General features: G+C 35.1%; 1 protein-coding gene across 4 annotated transcripts in view; it reads right to left on the minus strand.

Annotated features, from left to right (window-relative positions):
- The window catches only part of FMN2 (formin 2), a 167,637-nt gene that overhangs the window by 38,649 nt on the left and 110,950 nt on the right, over nucleotides 1-18,038 (minus strand). For all 4 annotated transcript variants that reach the window (XM_042014392.1, XM_042014394.1, XM_042014393.1 and 1 more), the window contains one exon: nucleotides 8,100-8,192. In XM_042014392.1, the coding sequence (XP_041870326.1) occupies nucleotides 8,100-8,192 (93 nt within the window). The remainder of the gene's footprint in view (nucleotides 1-8,099; nucleotides 8,193-18,038) is intronic.

The raw sequence follows: 18,038 nt of genomic DNA on the forward strand, positions 1-18,038 counted from the left end.
ATAGGATTAGTGTGGTTAAGGGCATGAGTGGCACTAGGAAGAACTAAGCCATTTTAGATGGACACTATGAAAAAAGAAGTGGCTTTTGGGGAAGACTGTGAAGAAAAGTTAGATGATCATTAGTTTTTAAATGATGACAGGGGCTTGTGCTTGGTGGCTTTCTAAAAAAACCCAAAATCCATAAACCTCAAGCTAGAATTAAATATGAAGTATGCAAGGGATTTGATGAGAAAAATAGACTCAAAGCTAGCAACTAATAAGAATTATCAATGCCCTTTATGTGTAAATGTACTAGATAAGCATAGCCACAAAACAAGTTGACCCATTGGTGCCGATTCAGAACGTATTCCAAGTAGACCTTGTAAGTCTACTCAAAGTACATTCAAACACCCTGCCAGAGCTTTTGTTCCACCAGAACTTCTTGTTGTTTGTGGTACGATCTTGATCCAGTGATTACTGTCTGTAGTCACCGTCTGGCCCCAATCCCTGTTGCAATTTAAGCTATTTCTGCTGAACCAGTTTCAAAGGGCTATGAGTAAGGAGATGCACGAAATTGCCATCCCTTCTGATCTCCTGAACTCTCTTAAGGGAATATCACATCTTCTCAGGTAATTGAATACAGGAATGCATCTGAGTAATCTCAGATGGAAGGCAACAAGAATCCTTTCATCTTGTCTACATCCTAAATCTTTTTACTTTTTTCCTCTCTTTATTTAAAGTGTTAACTAGTATTTGTTTATAATTAGCTATGAATGTGCTTTCCAGTAACTTTCAAGTGGAGCCAGTTGTTTTTTTCTTTTTTTTTGACAGATACAAAGCCTTTTCAATGACTCATTAGAGCTGTGTTGCTATAGTTTTGAGAATTTCTATTTACACTGAACAAAGATCCAAGTACATTTGGATGGCTTGTTATCGGGTACATTAATGCTAAGAAAGCTTTACAAGAGAATACAGCAGGATTTCTTCTGGGAATCCTAGCAAGAGTTTTACATCCTTCTGTACTTCCTACGACAAATTCATAAATGGTTTTCAGCATGAAGAATACCTGTACCCCCTCCCCCATTTTCTAAGATTTTTATGCCTACAGGTAAGAGAACATTGAAATAGAATATTTAAATTTAGAAATTCAGACCCCAGTTTCTTGAAGATAACTTGGGATAGAGCATCCAATCTGCTGAACATTTTCCTGATTATGTTGTTTCTTTTTTCCAAAACCTATGATCAGTTAAACACATAAACACTTATATAGATTCCAACCAATTATACTTCCTTATGACTAGACCGTCACACAACAGGAATGCAAATTATGTGCTAGCTCCATAGATTATGAGCAAGATTTCTGGAAGCACAACTTACAACCTCAGTGAATAAGCAAGGACAGAAACTTGAACTTCCTTAAAAGTTAAAAAATTTTAAAATTAAGAAGACTATAAAAGGAGATTTTTTTTTCAGATTAATATTATATTAATAATAAAACCAAAAAAATTAATCTCAAGTTCTATCTGAGACGTGTCTCAAGAAGCAAACTTCCTCCACATTTTGCTATTTGTGTTCTCTTTTACTCCATCAGGCAGCAGTTTGGTAATAGGATAGTTATTTTTGCTTCAGTATTCATCAGCAAGTGGTCTATCCACACTGCCAAAGTTGCAGAAGGCAAAGGCAAGGACTGAGAGAATGAAGAAGGAAAAGATTGGGTTTGAGACTGAGCAACATGAAGGTACTCACATTCATGGGACCTGATGAGATGCATCCATATCCGAGGAAGTGGCTAAGCCACCATCCATCATATTTGAGAACTTGTGTCACATTCACAGAAGTACAATGCATTGTATTTCGTGTGCAGCTTTGAGCTCCTCACTCGATGTTCCCTGCTACTGATCTTAAATCCAACACTGCTGAAAGGTCTCAGTCAGGCCAGGACTAGGCAGGAAACAGATGTGAAGCTGGACAGCATACCTATGACTAAATATATGTTTTTGGGTACAATAAAGATACAGCAAGAGAATTCAGGCCTGATTTAAAAGGAAGGCTGTTCATCTGTAAGCCTGGACTCCACAGTGCTGAAGAACATATGCCATTGTGATTACGGCTTATGAAGGACCTAAGTGCTCTTAAGCTTTAATGTCCTCTTATTTTTCGTTCTCCATCCCAAGAACTATGTCATAAAAGGAATCTTATTTGATTACATTTTTACTAGAGAAGGGATTTAAAATGTGAATTATTTTCTGCCCTCCCCTGTCCACAGTGTTTTTGGTGGTTTTTTTCAGAGGGCATTTTTTTCAGAGTATTTCGAGTTGGATGACTTATATCATGCTATTGTGATACTCATACATTGTTCTGTCCTCATGTGATGAAAAAATACGTTCTTTAACTCTACCACACCTGTGCTGTCTGAAACCACTGCGATGCCTACAAAAATGATTAGATGAGATCCTGTGCCAAAGGCACAAAACAGCTGACAGCCCCAGTCTAAAAGTTTGGTCTTTCATGGACTTTCATGGAGCAAGGGAGGCTAATTCAGTGAAGCCTGTCTAGTGTTGCAAATGCAACACTATCTGAATTAGGATTATTATGTAAAACTGCACACCAATGGAGGTGCTGACATCTGAAGTAAGGATAAGTTTATATCGCACTGACGTTAAACTATTTATCAGCATTAAGATGTCAGTGTGAGATTAAAAAAATACTTTTAGGACTCAAAGAACAAGTTTTAAAAGCTCCTTCAATAATTCAACAAAAAGAATACTAACAGAAAAATTTAAACATTCATTAAATTAAATTGCTTAAGTTGAATTCCTGCATCTTTTGTTCTAGTGGGTTTATGCTTCTTGCCCTTCAGATTTCTCCAAAATTTTCTTCTCAAAGGAAAAAAAATTTTTTTTAGATCTTAGTAATGAGTATATTTTGGTAATCATAATAATATTCAAAGTCAGTGTCTGCACATAAATTACTAATATCCAACCTCAATGTTCTGTGCAATTTTTTCAAATAAAAACAAAAAAACCATTCATTCATATATCTTCCTAATCATGTTTCAGTCATATTTTCCTCAAATTATTTTTAGAAAAATTATTAAGTACTGCTATGATCTCCTTTATATTAATCAAATTTTAAGAGCAATATTTAAAGAAAATGGAATCTGCAAAATCAATCATTCTGGGTTAGAAAATGCCAGAATTAAGATTACCCTAGCAGCACTCATTTCACAATCATCTACAACACTTCTGGAGCCAGGAACTTAACCCAGACATCCAAGATGCAGTCTGATGCTGCAGTCTCATTCACAATCCATCATTTGATGATGCACAGCCTTTTGCTGCTTGACCTAAAAGAACAAGTCATGACCAACTATCTGGTTGCAGCTGCAGCGATAAATAGAACTCACTGTGATTTATACATTCATTTACTAACAGTTTGGAAACCAGGTTCCTGAATGCTCTTCCAGGCAAAAGGAGGAGATGGTTACAGACAGTTGAACCAAAAGGACAATTTTAGCATCTTTGTTCTGTAAGATCATGAGGATGTGACTAGAATTTAGGTCTGGAGAAGAGTCTATATTCTTGGGTCCAGCAGAACAAAATCCGGTGCTGGTATTCACTTACAATAGCAAAATGGCAAAATTTTTCAAAATAAGACTAGAAGGAACCAAAGATTGAAGGGTTACCCTGTGGTCCCAAACTTAAAATTACACTGGAATAATCCTCATTGCTTTTAGATGAAATAGTGAAGAATCAGAAATTTTTGTTTTTACTTCTGCAAACAATGCCTGTATTTGTCCCATGGAATACTGTTCTTTCTAAAGTCTAAAACTAATTATATTGGCTTGGTTTCTGAATATGATGACAGATGATTTGCTCAGATTTGAAGTCCGCAACGTTTTCACAATTTATAGAATCTCAGTGGAAAAGCTGTGATTTCAACATACTGAATCTCCCTACTTCCCAAACAAATCTTACTGTTCTGAGGGAGTGATGACTGCTGCCTCCTGCCATAAGTTTCCTGCTTTATCAAGCTGACAAGAATGCCCAGCCTAGACGGCATCCCAACAGCAAACACCCAGAGACAGCTTTTCACTGCAAAGTTAACCACAGTTAAAACCTGTGGACTATGAATCATTTGTGGTTCATGCACACACAATTCTTTCAGCATGAGCTAGCTAACCTATCCAGTGGGGACAAGGTTAAAGGATTACTAACTGCTAATGAAATTCCTCTACAAACTGCACGATAACTAGCACCCTCAGCATTTACCCACTGTCTCATGTCAGACTCATTCCCGCCAGGAAAAGAAGTGATTTCTGAAGCTTTCTAAACTGGTGGATGTGATCTCTCACGTATTTGCATCCCTATGTATCCACAATTACATATGGAACAATGGAGACAAGGTTCCCAAATAGAGCTTTGCTTTCAATCTCTCTTATTCAAATTATGATAACTTGTGGGGAATAACTCAAAGAGAGAAAATGTGACTATATATTCTATACTGGGGACATGCAAATTTTAAATCTCTACTGTTTGGTATGAATAAATTTTCATTGGAAAAGGACAATTGTTTTACTATATTTCACAGTTATATATTACTCACATATTGGAAATGCTTAGAGAAATGGTTATAGCAAACTAAATAATAAGCAATATATTTTTGAAAAGTTTTGTATTTTCTGACAACTTTTCTTCAATCTCCTTTTTTGAAGTAGATTTTCTATTTTTTTTTGAATTTATTTTTCCATTTTTAAACCCTATGGCTACATAGAAGTTCAGAAAAAAATATAACATTTGTAAGAACAAGAGAACCACATGATACATTTGGTGATTTGATGTGATTACAGTATGTGGACTCAAAAAGAGGACATGAAAAGAAAAAGAGGAGGAAAAAACATGGAAGAAAACAAAAGAACCTGGAAGAACAGAGAGGATTTTGTTGGAGGTTTTGAGGCACACAGACCCTCAAAAGCCCAATGCATAGGATAAATCACGCTTGCCAATATCCACTAAGCCAATGTAGAAAGGAGCACAGGTAATTAAATCTCGTTAAGTATTATGATCATTTTAACAAAGACACGAAGTCCCTCAAGAAAGGACTGGTATCCTGTTGCTAATTTGCATACTTTAGTGCACATACTGATTGTTTAGGCTACTGACTTGGATAGCAAGACAAATACTGAACAGCCTTCATCACACATACCACTAGCACTTTCATCTAAAAACTTCATGATTCTGAACACATTCTTGCCTCTTCCCCTTCTTTAGCTTTCAAATGAAATAATCTACCAGCAAGCTAATGATGTACAACCTTTTTTTTGTCTCTGCTGAATCTAACAAAAGTGTTAACATTAAAAAAGATTTTTTTTTTTATTAATACATCATTAGTAACAATCAGCCAGATGAGTTGCAGTAACATAACTCGAAGTTATCTGTGTGTGACAGTAATTATTCTTATAAAGCAGAGCCTTTCTAACCCCTTGCCAAGGATATTTAATTTGGTGTGCAAGTTTTTTTGCCAATGGGAAAACCATTTTCCATTTTAGCTGCTAGCAACATGTATAAGTGAATATGCTGTAAGTAACTAGCTACTTTGAACTTTTGGGTCCCATTATGCACACAAGTTATCCGCTCTAAAAAGGCATCATACAAACATGCCAAATTATTCAACCTTTTGAAAAATGCTTTTCATCTGAATTATAAGTTAAAACTTTTTCTGACTTTAGAGAAACTGGAACTTGAAAAGATAAAAATGTAAAGCTTGATTTTTCTTTGCCCAGAGCATATGTTATATAAACAAAAATCCCCAAAAGGTGCCAAGAATTGTCCCTCTGTTTTTCTAAATGATCATGTGTGCAGTCTAGCTGAAAAGACTCATCGATTATGTCTACATAAACAACAAAAGCCCTTAGAAAAAATATCTAGATCAAAAGCCTGTCAAACACTGAACAGGAAAGAGAAATCCTGCTTTAAACATGGCCTCTTTCAAGTCGGAATTCAATCCCATGAAGTAAAAACAAAGGATTTCATAATGAAAGGTATTTAAATTACTTTATTTTTGGATCTTAACCAGGGATTCTTTTTTGCTATATGTTAACCTTTGTCTTTCTTACATTGGGACAGAATTCTTCATAATAGGCCCTACAGTTTTAAAAAAATGTAGAAATTTAGTCACACTTTACTGTGCTCACAATACACAATTATTTTTATCAAAATGAGACACTGATATTTTTACTGACATTATGGGTTTCTCCTTTTGTCAACAACACACACATCTAATATGGGAACACAGCAAAGTTCTTAACGGATGCGATGGATATATATTTTTTCTTTTCTTTTTCCTCACTCTCCTGTAGTACAGACATGTAATCACAAAGGAAATTGCATATCCTTGCAAAAACAGATCACTATAAAGATTATATAAAATTATATTCTGAAAAGTATAGTCAAAAATCATAAAACAAGCTAAAGTTAGACACTTCTAAAACTATGGTTTCTAAAAGAAGAAACAAATTTAACAGATAGCCGTCTGCTGAAATACAATCATATAATCATAGAATGGTTTGGGTTGGAAGGGACTTTAAAGATCATCTAGTTCCAACCCCCCTGCCATAGTCAGTGACACCTTTCACTAGAGCATGTTGCTCAGAGCCCCATCCAACCTGGCCCTGAACACTTCCAGGGATAATCTTCATGTTTGATTTCCTACTCTGTCAATAAGGTTAAAACGACATGATTTACAGCATGCCAATAGTGATATCTTTCAGAAAAACTTGTGATTTGAATTTTCCCTATCTATACATAAAAACTATAATATAAACCTAATGCAAAGCACTTACTACATGTTCAATCATACCACTACTGTAATATTTATATGCCATATACATAACCAGCATCCAGTTTTAATTTGGTTCATACCTACTTGTGCTGGAGACAACATCCTGTTTGCCAGGTTTGGATAGTGGACATTTGTCTTAGAAAACATCAGTTCATATTTGATGATTCAAAATATTGGGTGTGCTCAATTTATTCCCTGTAATTGAGAGTCCTATAGCATGGATGAGTACATGGTAGAGTACATGAGCAGCCTGGTCTAATCCCCTCCAATCCAAACCATTCTATGATTCTATAGGTACTGCACTTAAAATGTTTGGATATGTAGTCATCTTGGATACTCTAACCAGGAAGAGACACATGCAAACCTGACCAGCCTCTCAAACACAAAGCACATTCAGTTAATAATTATATCTATGAGTGGTAGCTCTTTAACATATGTCAAGGCTAATGAATTAATGAATCAGCACAAGAATCAGAATTCTCACATAATTTGCCTATTCAGGAGACAACAGGTCTGCCTTCCATTATAAGAGGCAATATCAAAGCAGAAGGAGCAGCAAAATGTTACAATTACATTGATGTACTCATCAGGGCACTTTAACCCTGATGCATTGATTTCTGACTTGTATTAAAACATGAATTGGTCAATGCAGAGTACTATTTCAAGCTCTGATATAACATTTGTGAAAACCTAAAGTTATCCATATTTCCTATAATCTTGTCAAAGAAACATCTAGTAAAGCATAGTCCATTCATTTTCAAAGGGTTTTCCTACTAATACTCAGGATGCCAGTTGATCCTGGCTATTTCTAATATATTTTCTCTTGCAGTGTTAACCATTAACCACATCCAAGTATTTCATATGGATTTGCAGTATATCTGGAAAAGCTTTAACTACTTTTGTTATGCTTATTCCATGTTTTTGGCACACCCAAAAGAATTATCTCATTGGAATGAAGTTAATGAAACAGATCCAGCTTCAATAATTTTTCAAGGAACAAAGGCTGCAAGTTTGTTTTCTACTGGAATGTTGAACTTAGAAGATCACACACTCAAGCCAATAGCATTTGTCTTTGCTGTCATGCAAAAGAGAGTGAGTCACCTACAGTACAAGAGAATCATTTTGCAAATCTGTTAGAACTGTGTGGCATCTGATTAAACTAATCCATGTCTTTCTATGATGCCAAAATAAACAGTCCCTTTCCCACAATGTATAAACATTGTTCCCATAACTTTCCTTTGAAATGTCATGAAAAGGTTAAGTGACATTTCATTATTTACCTTGACTAATGAATTGCTCCATGTTGTCTTTGAAGGGCTGTAGGTGCTCTTCTAGTGATAGCTGATAAACTTTTGCTGCTTCTGTCTCACATGCTGAAATTGAAGTAACAGATTAGTTTAGGGTGACACATTCATACCATGGATCTGTATACTGTAGTAAAAAACACTTAAATTCATATCCAGTGAAACTGCTGGAATATGTGCCTCAAACACACAACAAGTACAAACACTATGATAATAGAATTAGGAACAGTTATATTCCTAGTAAAATATTTTTATAGGCAGATAATTTGTGGCCAGTGTGTGAATTTAAATGAGTGGTAGCAAAAGTTAACAAAAGTGTTCAATTATTTTGAGGGAGAAGGACAAATTTCAGGGGCAGAACTGCATGGGAACAAAATTACAAACTCAGATTCCAGGCCGTGTTGATACACCTGGCCCCAGGTAATAGTGCCTGAATCAAAATAAGGTTCAGATGCAAAACCTGTACCAACAGTAGGAATGACCTTAATTTAGTAAGTTAAGACAGATGAGGGCTTGATACTTGATAAAATCACAGATGTATTGAAGAGTTTTGCATTTTTCAAAAGTAACAGTGCAAAAGGATTAAAGTGGAAGACTGTAAGAGTACAGTACTCATTGCTTAAACTCTATGAGAGAACTTGAAGAACAGCTTGCTTCTTATTGCACTAGAAACCAAGACAGAGAATCTGGGGCCTAAAGCACCCCTGACACAAAGATTATTTGTGGGTAAGGTGGTACTATCATACTTCCACCAACTATCCAAGCTGATTTAATTTGGGTCAAGAGAAGACCTGAGACTATTTCAGGTGAATATTAAACTTGTTTCCACTATAAGAAAAACCTCTTTAGGCTGTGGTAAGTTCCTGCCATTCAACAGGAATCAATCCTGCTGGATTCTGCCTAAAAATTTCCAGTTCAAGTGCACATATTCCAAAACATACATTTCCTTGCTTACCCTCCAGGGTTTCTTTAGGAAAAAAGAATTATTAGTACATCTTTAAAGACAGAAAACTTGTTTAACATTTTAAAAATATTTTAAGGTAGTAGAAAGCACTATCCTAATATTTATACAGAAAAGCAGACTGACTCAAATAACTGGTAACTCCACACAAGTGGAATAAAACCAAGGTGATAATAAAATTCAATTTTAATTATTATTTTTTTAAACTTAGATCAAAATGGAAATAATAACAGCAGACTTTTAGGGGAAAGATAAACATGAAGGTGTCTACTTAGACAGGTAACCTGCTTATGCAGCTATATTAAAAATTTTAAAGAATCCTATCCTCCGCCAAATATAACTACGTAATTGGAAGCCTGTAATTTTTAAACAAATGTTAGTCAACACATATGAAATAGGGGAGGGGATCCAAATGACCATGAATTTTCTAACAACATAGGACAGAAGAAGAAATAGAGAACCTATGTACTATTCTGCAGATAGAGATGTTCTGATGGTAATATATAGGATTTGTATTACTCTTTTCTCTTATGGAGAAACAAGTGTCAGAGCTGAAAGAGGTGACAGACCTACCATAACATTTGATATCACCAAAATTCCATACGTTTTTCCAGAATATGGATTAAATATTTTTCAGAGCAGTACTGCATTATACTCTCTTGAATGTTTGCAGTTTAAATGAACTCTCAGCCAATTTGAGAGAAGAATATATCTTATGAAAACTTATACTCAACAAAAATCTTAGCCTATACCTATGTCAACAGCTTGAAGCACTCCCATTTCAAAATGTTTAAGGAAATGTGGGATATTCTATGTTTTATATTCATCTTGTTACAGGAAACAAAACCATGTAATGTTGATTGTCAAAATGAAATGTCTCTTCTTCAACCATTTAGATTCTGGAAGCTCTCCCATAGTTGATTTGTTTGTGCACATATGTGCGGTGTGGGAAAGGGTGTGCATTTAATGGCAGCTTTGTTTCTCCAGTTTTTGGTGGAGTTATTTTTGTTCTTTTCTGCCCACACCCCTCCCTCTGTGAAAAGAGTAAAATCAATGATGTTCAGAAAAATAACAGTTCAGGACCATTTTTCGCCCTATTCCTGAATTGCAAACACCGTGTAAATAATTTAAAATCAAAAAAACAGGGGAAAATAATACCTTTCTTTTGCTTTAGAGAGTGTAAAATATTGTACATAGCATTCAGACCTTAAAAATCAACAAATCCAGTCATTATTACCATACTAATGATTATTATGATGCTTAAAACAAACTAGTTCATCAGATGCTTTCTTCATTAAAGAATTAAGAGGTCTGTAAGCAGTTCTTAAGTTTCTCAATTCTCCAGATCACCAAGACTGGAATGTTAGTCTCCCTTCACAGCCTGTTGGATAGAGCACTCATCTATTATTTTCTGTAATTTGTCACTAGAATAAAACCCCCCACTATTTGTATGAGCTATTGCTATTCCTCATTGTAACTGAAGAATTTAAAGTGCTGATCAAATGCAAACAGTACAAAATATCAGATAGTTCCCAGTACTTCTGCCCAAATGAGGAAGTAAGATACTAAGTAAATGCTTGTGTCAGAAGAGTATTTCATAACTTCTAAGCAACATGGAGAAAAAACATGGGGGGGGGAAAAAAAAGTATGTGAGAATACAAACAGCCTTCTAAATTTGATGTTTTTAACTTCAGCTTCATATTAAAACACATTCATCTCCATGAAACAGCTCAGCTAAACATCCCAGATATCAAAGGAATACATTGGCAAAGGGGATCTGCTGTGACGACTTTGTAAAAGTTTTGTCTAAAACAAAAGCTTATCTGCTGTTTCTTAACAGACCCAGACTTGGTCTTATCATCCCTGTTCTCACAGGTTTAGTTATTCTCTCATTTTAGGAGATGTGCATACAATTGAAAAACTTAGACAAAATTAGCGTATTTCTAAACTCCACTTATTTCGAGCAGATTTTAAATTTTCTTATGGTGAAAGAACTGAAAGGTATTCAAGGCACCACAAATGAGATTCATATAGGCAGTCACAAAAGCCAAGCACTAGGTAGAAACTTATCTCACAAGACTGCATTGCCCAAACAGGAATAAAGATAAAAACTTTGTGTTGCTTTGAAGCAAGGTGAAGGTTTCAGCATCCTCTAGTCCCAAATCATGCACTTCAGACCTTCCAAAGATCTCAAATCCTAACCTGAAGTTGGCGAGTGCAGAGACACCCTTTCTCCAACCCTCTAAACCAATTTTAACATATAAGCAATACATAAACAATGGAAAGGACCAATAATACATCTAATTTCATCTCCTCTCAAGATCATATGCTGCAGAGAACTCCATGTCATTTTTCACAGATGCAGCAAAATGGATTCTTGTGGGCAATTCAAACTGGTAGCTTTTTATCCATACATACACAGGTCTCTCAAATGCTCCTGATCTGGAAATTGATGTGAAAATCTGTGCTCAAAACCAGTTTAGAGATTTAATTTTACAGCAATTCCAGCTGTATCCAGTATCTCAAGAATTCATCTCATTTTATATTTCTGTGTTAAAACACAAATAATTGCATTTTTTCAAGCCATTGTGTTAGTTTGCTCATCCTATTTTTTTCTTTTATTTTTATTTCAGGTCACCTTACTAAAAACATGTGCAGTTTCACAACAGCAAATATAATTTAAGAGACATCTATACGGAAAAGAAAAGTGACAAGAAATTTCTGTGCTTTGCACCAACATTTTCAGTTAGTGATTCTGTGATGTAAGATACACTCAGTCTCATTATCAGAAATAGTTGCTTTACCTTTTTTCAAAGGAGAAATAAAAAGTTTTCAACATTCAGAGTATCTTTTTAGTGCACATTTCCCAGCTGGTTCTGTTGGATGCCAAATTTTAGCCCTTGGAAGTACAAATCTCTTCTAAACATAAAAGATGTATTTTTGAACAAAATGGGTGAGCAGATGACCAGCTGTTCCTCGGGCTTTCTGCATTTTCTTTGGCCAGGGTAACAATGGGCAGCAGGATTTTTCTTTTCAAACCCCCAAAATATGAAAAATAAAAGCAAACAAACAAACCAACAAAACCCCCACACCAAACAGTAACAAAATAAAAAAGGAAGCAAGCAGACTTATGAATTGTCTTGCATGAATAATTAACAGCTTCATTAGGCTGTTTTTATTAACTAATTCAGAAACCACATACTTATCTATAGAAGTCTGCTAGAAGTCAGGTGGATTTTCAAGATCGTTTAAGATACTTGAGAGCACACCTTTAATTGAGACTTGATAGACTTTGCTTTTAAGCCTTTATGGAAGCTTTGAAATTATGTCCTTAATTTTCTGAGGTTCTGAGTGCTCAGACTTCCACAAGAGATGTGCCTGTGTCCTACTTGTCTGAAAACCATACGAGAACATAACCACTGTTTTCTCAACTTCCTCAGTGCTTTCTGGGTTCCTTACAACTGCAACCTGTGACTTTAAGAGAAAGTTTAGACTTTATCTAAAGGAAACAATGCTGGCCTCATCAAAAGACAAACTCTGATGAACCCAGCCACAAATACAGAAAGAGCTCTTAATTTTCTTTTATTTATTTTTTTTGGAATTGCAATGACTTACACTAAGAACTGCTGAGTCTTCAAGGGCTTCCATAGACAGCTCCTTGTTTGGAGTTTTAAGGACAGTAAAATATGACTCACAGATTGACTGAAAGCCTGGCTTTAGTTTACATCTGGTTTAGGTTTAGGAGTCTGCATGCAGCATAGCTGCAGCAATTAACCCTTTCTGTGATAACGGAACAAACAGCTAGAATTTGGGGGTGTACAGGTGTTAATGAGTAGGCAAAAGTAAAGATTTAATATGGTTAAAGAATATCTGTTTCTGTAAAGGCAGGTTCTGTAAAGGTTTCTGTAAATGGTACAGATAACTGGAGGACTGACCCAAACCACTTTGCTATTAATTACCTTGAGTGATTTGGCATTTTATAATAAGACTGAAGGCATTATTTTATCACAATATGGATCTATGGATCATAAAAAAAAATGAAATATATTTATTAATTGTAAAATATCTTCATTCACATTTATATCAAAACTATTGACGGAGAATTACAAAACCACAATTTCAAATTGTCTTAGAACAGGATGTTTTTGATGATGAAATGTATTCAGCCTCCAAAGAGTACAATTTTTTCACTACTTCAATTCTCTCTACTTCGTCTTCTCTTGAAACTTGAAATATCAGTGTACGAGCACATTAAAAAAACCTTAATTTTTTGGAAAACCTCTGAGGATACACTTTATTTCACCAAACTTTAGCTTTTTAAAAGATAGATCACCAGGTTATACTCGAGGCCTTTCCTTAACCGGAAAATTAATCAATCCTTAGATTGTCTCTCTCCTCCTTAAGGAAGGGGACAATCAAATTCAGAAGAGCAATCCCTTCCTTTTCTTCCATCTGAAGAGGGGCCATAAATGGCTTAAGGCTGCTCAAGTTTGTTAATTGAAGTCACAATTAATACCACTCCTGCTTCTGATCAAGAAGTGGCACTGAAATGTCGCCAGTGTCTTAGATCCATCATCAGAACTCTGATGGAAACAGTTGGGAATATGAAAAGATACAAGGATACATGTGTGTGAGAAAGAAAGGGGCAAATAGAATGATACATTTTTAAAAATTTTAGTCTGAAAGCATTAATATTACTTATGAAAGAACTAATAGTGGATGCAATCTTATTTTGCAAAGTAATCCCTACACCCCAGATACAGTTCATCCATGAAGAGGAAAATTCAGTTTCAACTACAGCTTGACTGAACTCTCAGGTATGGGAACTCTTTCTAGGTGTTAAGGGTAACCTTTACTGAGGCAAGAGGAATGATTAGTGAGCCTATTACTGTCCGAACTCTCTCAGTCCCATATTGACACCATCCCAAATACAACTTTTAAAAAGTCTTTCTATCCCACATTGTGGTACTTCCAATGCTCTTATTCACACAGCAGGTGTTAAACATGAGAGCACATAACAGCTCTACAACAAGCAGGTCCAACATGAATAGGTAACTTTAGGTGACTGTAAGATGCACTAAAAAAATAGGGAACGTGTATTTTTCCAAGATACTCTGGGGCTTTTCTTGGAACATACTTTTAAAATACAAAGTGTTCTGCAAATGCTTAACACTTTATAAACATTCTCAGTCACATTTATTCCAAATCAGGGAGATGTACTGGGCCACACAGCCTAGCTTCTTTGGATGGAGACTTTTCAGTGAGTTGTAAACACCCAGAATAGGAAAAGAAAGCATCACTAAAAAAATAATGTTAAATTATCATAATTATTGCTTGTAGTCAGTGACTAATCAAATATATTAAATATGACATTATGACACATAAACAAGTACTGACTTCAACTCAGTTTCATAGCAATCTGCATCATATTGTACTATTAATCTCTTCTACTAGTGAGATTTATTTTCTGCCTGACATTGTTTCTAATTCCCTTTTAGCTGAGCTTAAGTGAAAGTTTTGCAATAAGTGACAAGTGATGAATTAGTTTCTGATTAGTAAGAATAAACTTAATGTTGTAAGGCTAGAATGCTAATGTGTAGCCAAAGAATAGCTTCTAAACATTTTTTAACTTGCCATAATTTTATAACTCTCAATGCCATTTTAGTGTTCTTGTTCTTTCCTAAATACATCTTGAAGAATTTCATGGGCAAGAAATCCAACATGTTCCTAAACCACAATTTTACCTTAAGAGTGTCAGAGCAAAGAGGGTTAGAATCTTGATTAATACATGTTTTCCACATCTTTCTGCTCTGCCTGGAGCACTCTGAAGTGTCTAGAAAAACATACTGACACTAACAATTACATAACAGAGGTCCTAATCAGTGAGAGTCACACACTGCTCCTGTGACCCTGGATGCCCAATTTTCTTTACATGGTGAGTTGATTTAAGTCATGTGGCAAGTGCTAAAGTTTCTTCTGTGGAATGACATAGGAGCAGAAGTCATTGCTTGGAATGACTGCATCAAGGAATGTTGCTGACAGCCAGGAGAGATCAAAAGCAGATCAAGTTGCTTAACAAACTATATGTCACTGAAGTCAAAAAGGCTAAAGTGGGAATCCTGGAGAGCTGTGAAATCTAGGAGCAACAGATGGAGCCAAACTCACTTGATTTGTTAGTTAAAGGATCTACCTGTTCTTTGGTCTTCTACCTTACCAAAAAAAAAAAAAAAAAAAAAATCTGGTATATAAATTTTATCCTGGAGAGCTGTATTATTTAAAAAAAAATAAGTTTCTGTCTTATTCATCTTGGAACAGACACGGTATGATTCTAAAAGTCTTTGGGACTTGCACTTCTAATCTGAAATACTAGAAGAAATTTTCATTTCTAAGATTTTAAAAACTGCCAAGGCATAGAGTTCATGAACACTTAAATATGGACAATAGCCTCGATAGTCACAAGGGAAGAAAGCACAGAAGTTTGAACATCACGAGTCCTTTTTCTTTTTAAGCAGTCAGCATAATAACTCTAATACAAACATAAGCCCAAATTCAAAACTGTGAAAGAGCACATCAACAAAATTATTTTACAGAATCATGAAGACTATTTATAGCTGCATGTCTCTGTGTATATTACTGTCATCTTTGGATGGAAAAATACAACAGTACTAAAATGACCTGTTATTGTTACAGCTATGAAACTTTTTTTTTAATAATAACTGTCCTCCACTTTGTGGGTATTCTGTTGGGGTTTTTTAAGTTTTATGAAAGGATCTTTCTGGAATGAAATTTACCTTTGAATAATGATCCAGGAAAGTTTTCAAAGTCAGAAATAAAATATCTGCAGAAGACTTTTTTCCTGGGTGAACCAACACCTCCTTCCCCCACTGTAATAAGCATGATCTCACTGCATGGTTTTCAGGGTATTTGAAACTAACATGAACAGAATACCCTTAAAATGGTGATACTGCCTGCATCAATATTATGAACAAGTTTCTGTTTCTCAGTGACAAAGAACAAATCAAATGCCCCACCCTCACCAAATGGTGAAATCTGCCATCTAATTACTGATGAATATAAGGACAAAGTTACAGTCCACATCTCAGTATAAAACAGTAATGTATTCTGGGCATTTATTTCTATGACTTTAAAGTCAGTGTTTCCCAGGAATAATCAATACTCATTTACTCACACTGACATCAAATTAATCGGTTCATATTTAGAATTTTGTCAGAATTTTCTCAGCATCATACAACTCTCTTCTTGTTCAGTCATTTGATGAGGCACTTAATAGCTCTAGTAACTCATAAGATTCCATGTCTTCATTAGCAAATCTGGCAGTGTACTTAGAGTAAATGCAGTAAAAAACCTGTTTGCAAGTAATTTTATGCATTCTGTTAAAATTTGTACTCTATTTAGAAATGATTGTCATTAAGACAGGCTATTCTATCTCACTGAAATCATTATAACGAGCTATCAGAATACCTAGAATTTTTAATGTATTACTAAAATTTACTTCTACTGCTCTTGCAGTCATAAAATCTTTTAACAGAAATTGTTTTTAATTTAGATTGACACTTTTCTTTGGAAAAGGAACCACAAAGCATTTTGCATCTCTGGACACTATTAAGAAGTCATGACTGAGACTGCAGTCTGGTTTTGAAACTGTCATGACATATTCAGGAGAGGATGAAGATGCTGATGCTGTCCCCAAAAAAGCTTGTACCAGCAATGGTGTTTGTAGTTATTCTTCAGTTTCATTAACTACAGAGAAGAGTCTCGAGCCTAAGGGTTGGATTGGAAGCACAGAAAGAATTCAACTGCAATCTGAAGGCAGATCGAAGCGTGTAATTTCCATTTCTACAGAACCCCTGCTTTGATCACTGCACAGTGTGGATTTATTCCACAAGAGATTTATGTCTGTGTGCAAATTTCAACCTTGATCTAAAAATATTTAACCTTTAATGTACCAAAAAACATTTTTGGTAAATTTGTGAGGAATAAAATCTGCCCCCATGGATATTCGTTAACATGCACCTGAATTCAAGTATCTTTTTTAAATAAGACCTATGTATCTTCTACATGTGCAAGCTTGGAGATCAGCTCTGAGATTATCTGGAAGTTGCAAGAAGTATAGAACAAGTTTTCATGACTGAATTGTGAGATTTTTGCTCCCTAGATTGTTCAGGAGCAGTAAATGGATGATGCTACAGTTCACTCCCTAGTATCACACTAAGTGACCTTGATACAACTTTAAATATTACCTCAAAATATTTAAAATAACTTTTAAAACATCCAAACAAAGTTTGATAGAAGCAAGAAGGGAAGGTCAGATATCCTTTGGTAACCATGTTATGTTTTTGTTTTAATAGAGAACCTCCCACTGTAGGTTGATCAGGGATTAATGGATTACCAAACCTTTTCTAGCTCTCCAGAGGCATGGCATTTAAAAGCAGCAAGGCAACAGTAATGGGCAGATCACTCCTTGATTTGTATCTCCCCCTCAAAGATTCAGCACAGTAACATAACTGACCAGTTTAACACAGATTTTTTGCAAAAAATATTGAAGATCATGGATCGTTTGTGCAAACTACTCTTGCTTAACAAATCTAGTGCTTAGATCCCCATGTTATTAAGAAATATATGGTAAATGTTCTTCATCAAAGTCTAGCAAATATATCTTAAGCTTGCTGAATTCATTTAAAGAAAACATTTCATAAGAGGAGAAAAAATACTTCCTTTGCATGTTACTTTTCAGTAAAGTCCAGTTATTTGAAGTGTCTCTAACAATGTCATACTTTTTATCTGCTAGATACTATTTGGACCTGGTTATAAACCTCTTATTATTTTTTTATCATGGACATAGTCCAACACTTTGCAATGCTTTTTATGGTCAAAGACTTGAAATCAGTGTGCAAAAAAGAAAAACTAAATTAGTTTTTTGGTTTGGTTTTGAA

The sequence above is a fragment of the Corvus kubaryi genome, unplaced genomic scaffold (genome assembly GCF_017639235.1).
Source record: "Corvus kubaryi isolate FWS band 111438036 unplaced genomic scaffold, C.kubaryi_AGA036_p1.0 split1-73, whole genome shotgun sequence".
NCBI lineage: Eukaryota > Metazoa > Chordata > Aves > Passeriformes > Corvidae > Corvus > Corvus kubaryi.